We start from the raw sequence: 6697 nt of genomic DNA on the forward strand, positions 1-6697 counted from the left end.
CAAAGGAAAGTGAAAGACTTTGCAGGAGAAAAAGATTTCAAATCACATATTAAAAGCAGTCCTTATGAGCAGGGAATTAAAGAATCTGTACAATTCTGATTTCAGAGAGGAAGAAATGCTTAGCCAATGAGAAGATCCCATGATTGTGACATCTGACTCGCTTATCCCTCTAGCAAATCCATGAACAGCCTTCCATTTTCAGGATGATAGATAGGTAGGGAGATGAGAGCCTTGGGAGACAGTAATTTTTTTCTCAGTGTTAACTGCGGCCTGAGTTCCTCTTTTTCTTGGTCATTTACTACTTCTCCAGAGAGAAGTTTTATATTCTGTAGCATCACATACGTAAAACTGGAAAGTACTGTTGTCGGTTTTTACAGAATAATAAGGAGAACAAGAACACCACAGACTAGGAAAATAAGCCAACAATCTAAAATAGGCAATTCATCAAAATCAAACAAAATAAATGGCCAATACAAATCTATAGAAAATGTTGAATTTCTGCTTCCCCATAATCAATAAATGCTAATGAAAACAACCGTGAGATGGCATTCCCCTTTCCCTAATGCCCCCCATCCCATCGGTAAAGATTTAGAAAGCTCGTCTCCTCTTGTTGGCAAGGATGCAAAGCTGGCATGTTCATACTGCTAGTGGTATTTTATGTTTGTTTTGGAGATTCTTTTGAAGAGTATAAGGAAATGTGTATATTAAGTGAGAAAAGGAAATTGCTAAAGCATATCATTAATGTTGTTTTTGAAAAAGATGAAAAAGCTGACAAGTTTATGTGTATAGAAACAGGGCTAGGAATAAATACATCATACTATTGATGTTTATGTTTCCGTGGTGAGATTATAAATTGTTTTTATTTTCTTTGTGTGTTTCTGAATTTACCAGGTTTTCTACAGTGTACATGTACTCTATATAAACAGAAAAAAATATGTCAATACTGTTAATAAAATTTAACTGACTAAATTTTAAAGATCTTATTGGCTATATTCAGCAGTTCATGAATTGAGTGGCATCAGATGGTAAAGCATCTGCCTGCAATGTGGGAGACCTGGGTTCAATCCCTGGGTCGGGAAGATCCCCTGGAGAAGGAAGTGGCAACCCACTCCAGTATTCTTGCCTGGAAAAATCCCATGGACAGAGCATCTACAGTAGGCTACAGTCCATGGGGTTGCAAAGAGTCGGACACGACTGAGCGACTTCACTTACCTTTCCTTTGCTTTCTAGAGTTGAGCAGCGTCCAGTCTAGTAGATAGGGGCTATAAAGAGCTGTATGAAATGAAAGTCTCTTACAGGCAGAAAGGAGCAGAAACAAGGCAGAAGGGATTCTCGTATCATGCTAGGCAAAACAGTGGGCTGCTTATTACAAGGTCACTTTCCTTTCAGTTCGGTTCAATTCAGTCGCTCAGTCGTGTCCGACTCTTCGTGACCCCATGAACACTTCGCTTTAGGAGATAGTAGAGACCTATCACACATTATCTATCTGGTGACTGATCAGATCATTCCTAATTGGTTTAAGATTCCATTTCTTGAAGAGCCAAAACGGTAATTATGTTGAATCTCTGTTTAGTGGATTGGAGCTTAGGCTCGGTGATTCCATTTTGGGCCTGTTGTCTTGTTTTTTAACAACAACAAAAAGAATCAAATGAGGATTCTTTTGAAAATAAGTCCTTAGCTGCTGTGTCCACACCTGTGTTCTCACTATTCCATCAGTGCGTTCCTGTGGTGGGTGTGAATATATGATTTACTCTAAATGTACTATTTTTAAATGTTAGTCTTGCTTTACCACTGCGAAAGTAAAGTTATGAATGTAATCTCAATATCAAAAATTTTCAACTCTGAAAGTAAAGGAAGGGGAAACAACTTCATTTTTACCAATTATCGCTGTCAAAATATTGGAAGGAGAAAAGAAAGTAATGGAATGTGATCTTGCTTTCTAGACAGTGCTTCTTGTCCAGCCCCCAAATTTGTTTGAAATGGAGCCAGAATCCTGAGTTCTAGTCTAGGCTGCTACTGTCATCATGTAAGGTACTTGGGGCCTAGAGGCTCAGTTTCTTCATCCCCAGCCATAACCATAGGGGCCCTTTGGTGGATCAGATGAGGACAAAGGTTGTAAAAGCATTAGAACATCAACTCTAAGGTTAAAGAAGAATTTTGAAGCTACTTTAATGGTTAAAAATCAGTTTCAAGCAAGAAATGAATGACAACTTTTGTTTTCTCCTTCATCTCTTCATCAGGGAATCAGGGGACACCAAAAACAGCGCCCACCACGACAGGCACTTCCACATTGTTGGTTGCCACAGCAGTCCATGCCTATCGTTAGTAAGTAGCTGAGAAGGACCACTTTCTGGAGTTGCTTGGGGCCACGGGATAAGCTCCTGTCTTTTCACAATAGGCCTCTCTGTTGCAAAATGGCTACTCAGTCCTGCCATAGACAAAGTATTAGTAATGCTTTTAATGTTTCAGTTGGGCAGTTCTGCACACAGAACTTTGAAGAGCCAGTACCTTGTGTACTCCCTCTAGGAAGTGCTTATACCCTCAGCAGCAGCCTTTTTAAAAGTTCAGAGAAAGCCACTCCACTAAAAGATCCTGAATAGTAGATGTTTAAAGAGTAAAGAAGTTGTGTCAGAGCTTTAAATTATAAACTGTTGTCTGTCCCTTTCTGGAGGCTGAATGCCTAAATTCCCCACTTCTAGAATTCTTTTTAACAGTTACTTTTAATCTAATAAAGTCCATGCATTACAGGTGGTTACTATGTTTCTTAAATCTCTTTCATTCTCCCATTGGGAGATATATAATGTCTGAAAGCTGTTTCTACTTGTTTGAAGGAAGTGTTAATACCTGTTTTTCTTACTTCTGTAGCACAAATGGTCAATATGTAAAGCAGGGCAAATTTGGTGCTGCAGTCCTGGGAAATCACACAACCAGAGAGGTAAGAATGCCCCCTTGTCTCATGTATATTCAGGTGTCCCAAATCATACCAGTGAACTGGTTTTTATGGGGACTTGTCTTATATATCAAGTCAGAGGATTAGAATGATTGTACTTAATGTGAATTTTTAATGTTAGGTGTATAATGATATTTATAGTCACATTTTGCTTACTGTTGTGCATTAAAACAAATTCAACCACTCAAATTCCTTAAGTTTGACCTTTGTGATATGAATCTAGCTTAAGAATTTGTAGAATCTTAGAGTCATTCAGTAACCAGGGACATTCTTTTGTTAGGTAATGAGCAATGCTTAGAGTATGACCACTGTTTATCTTGTGTGTGTGTGTGTTTATCTTTTTTGAAAGTTTGGTGAGTTGGGCAGTTTATCACACAGCAAAATACTGATTTGAGTCAAAAAGATGTGATTAGAAGCCCAGAGACTGATTTCCTTGTATAGATTGTTCAGTTCAATTCAGTTCAGTCGCTCAGTCATGTCATTTTATGACCCCATGGACTGCAGTGCACCAGGCCTCCCTGTCCATCACCAACTCCTAGAGCTGACTCTAACTCATGTCCGTCGAGTCGGTGATGCCATCCAGCCATCTCATCGTCTGTCGTCCCCTTCTCCTCCCGCCTTCAGTCTTTCCCAGCATCAGGGTCTTTTCAAAGGAGTCAGTTCTTTGCATCAGGTGGCCAGTGTAGATTGTATCTAGCTTCAAATTCTTCTCCAAAAGGTTTTGAACATTGTTAAAATACACATAGGAAACAATAGCATTTCAGAGGTCCAGATAACATGCAGTCCACATACCTCAGAAACTCTGAGACACTGAGAGAGAAGATTACCTGTTCAGGGTAGCTAAAGTAATGAACAACACTCCTGTATATGAAAAACAAAAAGCTTAATTTTGGAAATTTGCAAAACACATGTAAAAACAGTGGGACTAGAATAACAAACACCCACATATCCATTACTGAAGTCTAACAGTTATTAATCTTTTTCATCTCAACTCCAACCTGTCTTCCTATTCTCCTGTTCAGATTATTTTGGATAAATCTCTAGCATACAGTTTTAGCTGGAAATATTTTAGTACATATGTCTACAAGATAAAGATTCTAAAAAACATAACCATTATCACTCCTAAACAAAACCCACAGTAATTCTTTGATCTTATGCACACTGCCAGTTAGTATTCAGATTTCCCTGATTATCTGTTTTTTTCTTTTTAACAGTTACTTTTAACCTAATAAGGTCCATGCATTGCAGTTGTTACTGAGTTCCTTAAATCTCTCATTCTCCCATTGGGAGATATATAATGTCTGATTGTCTCTCATTTTATCATGTTAGCAGCCATTGTTTTTTTCTTTTGGACTCACTGGGAGGCATGTGGGATCTTAGCCCCCTGACCAGGGATCAAACCTGCCCCGACTGCAGTGGGAGCGTACAGTCTTAACCACTGGACCAGCAGACAAGTCCCTGTTACCAGGCATTGTTGATTATTATCTAAGTTCGTTACTTCATTAGAGATTGCCATTTGGATTTAAAAATCCGGTATTGGGACTTTGAGCTTCCCAGGTGACACTACTGGTAGAGAACCTACCTGCTGATACAGGAGACTTAAAAGATGTGAGCTCCATCGCTGGCTTGGGAAGATCCCCTGGAGGAGGGCATGGCAACTCACTCCAGTATCCTTGCCTAGAGAATACCATGGACAGAGGAGCCTGATGGGCTGCCCAGTCCATAGGGTCGCACAGAGTTGGACATGACTAAAGTGACTTAGCACAGGCGCATTGGGACCTTACCACCCTTCACTTCCAGATAGAATGTCTTATGTTGTAGCAGGCAACAGTATAAAAAGACAAAGTGAAAAAATTGTATTTTAAAATTCATTAGGGAGCTATGGAAATGATGAGGAGTAGATGAATTAAAATTCTGAGAGGAAAGAGCCAATAAGCTGAGTGTTTCCTTGCCTTGAGACCTTTGCTGATACTTAGGAGTAGACTAAGCATCAAGTGTGTCCCAAGCAGAGACTGCTGGGGAAAAAACACTGGCGAAAACTGTAGACGCTCCAAACACAAGATTGGTTTTTCCCCAAGGGACATTTGATGAATTGGGGTGTGGTGTGGAAGTGCGTGGACTATACCAGAAAAGCAGAAGGAAAGATTGCCTTTGGTTCATAGGAGATAAAATCCAACTTAGGGCTGGAAAGCAACAACTTTCCTCTCAAAACATTTGCTAGATTTTGAACTTCATGGGGAAGAGACTAAAGAATCTCAGCTCAGAATCTCTGATGGGCAGAAAACTTCAGGACCAAAGAATCAGAGGCCATCCAAGCTCTCAATGAAAAGCCTTCATAGATAGTGCTCAGGAATAGGGACAGCCCAGAAGTGAGCCAGCTCTTCATAACCTGTGATCCTTCACTGAGCAGCTCAGTCTATAATTTGATTGGCATGAGGTGATCAGTCCCTGCTGTATCTGCCTCACATAGTATAAGGGAAGTCTTTTCTAGTACAAGATTGTATATGAGCTTCTGTAGTCAGTCCCTCCCTCCCTTCTAGAGTTGAATTTTAATTTCTGTGTGTGTGTGTTGTAAATATGTATGAGACATAAAATTTGCCATTTTAATCATTTTTAAGTATATAATTCAGTTGCATAAATTGCTTTCACAGTATTGAGCAACCATCATCACTCTTTCCACTTTTTTCATCACCCCAAACAAAATCTGTAACCTTTAAGCAATAACTCCCCATCCCCTTTCTGTTATTCCCTGGTAACCCCTAATCTACTTTCTGTTGTTGTTCAGTCACTAAGTCATATCTGACTCTTTGTGACCCCATGGACTGCAGCATGCCAGGCTTCCCTGTCCCACACTATCATGAATTTGCCTACTCTAGGTATTTCATATAAGTGGAATGATAAAATATTTGTCTGGCTTATTTCACTTAGCAAAATGTTTTCAAGATTCATCCATGTTGTAGCATGTATCAGAAATTGGTTATTTTTATGGCTGAATAATATCTTATTATATATATAAAACACATTTTTAATATTTATCCGTTCATTATCTGCTAGACACTTAGTTGTTTCCACCTTTTGACTATTGTGAATAACAGTGCAGTGAACATTGATGTACAAGTGTATGTTTGAGTCCCTCTTTTCAGTTCTTTTGCATGTATACTGGGAGGGAAATTGCTGTGTCATATGGCCATGAAATTAAAAGACACTTAGTCCTTGGAAGGAAAGTTATGACCAACCTAGACAACATATTAAAAAGCAGAGACATTACTTTGTCAACAAAGTTCCATCTAGTGAAAGCTGTGGTTTTTCCAGTAGTCATGCATGGATGTGAGAGTTGGACTATAAAGAAAGCTGAGCGCCGAAGAATTGATGCTTTTGAACTGTGGTGTTGGAGAAGACTCTTGAGAGTCCCTTGGACTGCAAGGAGATCCAACCAGGCCATCCTAAAGGAGATCAGTCCTGGGTGTTCATTGGAAGGACTGATGTTGAAGCTGAAACTCCAGTCCTTTGGCCACCTGATGCGAAGAGCTGACTCATTTGAAAAGACCCTGATGCTGGGAAAGACTGAGGGCAGGAGGAGAAGGGGACCACAGAGGATGAGATGGATGGCATCACCGACTCAATGGACATGGGTTTGGGTAGATTCCGGGAGTTGGTGATGGACAGGGAGGCCTGGCATGCTGCGGTTCATGGGGTCGCAAAGAGTCAGACACAACTGAGTGACTGAACTGAACTGAACTGAATGGT

At 40.0% G+C, this 6697-nt stretch overlaps 1 protein-coding gene across 2 annotated transcripts in view; it reads left to right on the forward strand.

Annotated features, from left to right (window-relative positions):
• FKBP15 (FK506 binding protein 15, 133kDa) overlaps positions 1 to 6697 on the forward strand; it is a 58431-nt gene that overhangs the window by 13057 nt on the left and 38677 nt on the right. For both annotated transcript variants that reach the window (XM_010835185.1, XM_010835187.1), the window contains exons 3-4: positions 2241 to 2325; positions 2866 to 2935. In XM_010835185.1, the coding sequence (XP_010833487.1) occupies positions 2241 to 2325; positions 2866 to 2935 (155 nt within the window). The remainder of the gene's footprint in view (positions 1 to 2240; positions 2326 to 2865; positions 2936 to 6697) is intronic.

This window comes from Bison bison, unplaced genomic scaffold, assembly GCF_000754665.1.
Source record: "Bison bison bison isolate TAMUID 2011002044 unplaced genomic scaffold, Bison_UMD1.0 scf7180017864039, whole genome shotgun sequence".
Taxonomy (NCBI): domain Eukaryota; kingdom Metazoa; phylum Chordata; class Mammalia; order Artiodactyla; family Bovidae; genus Bison; species Bison bison.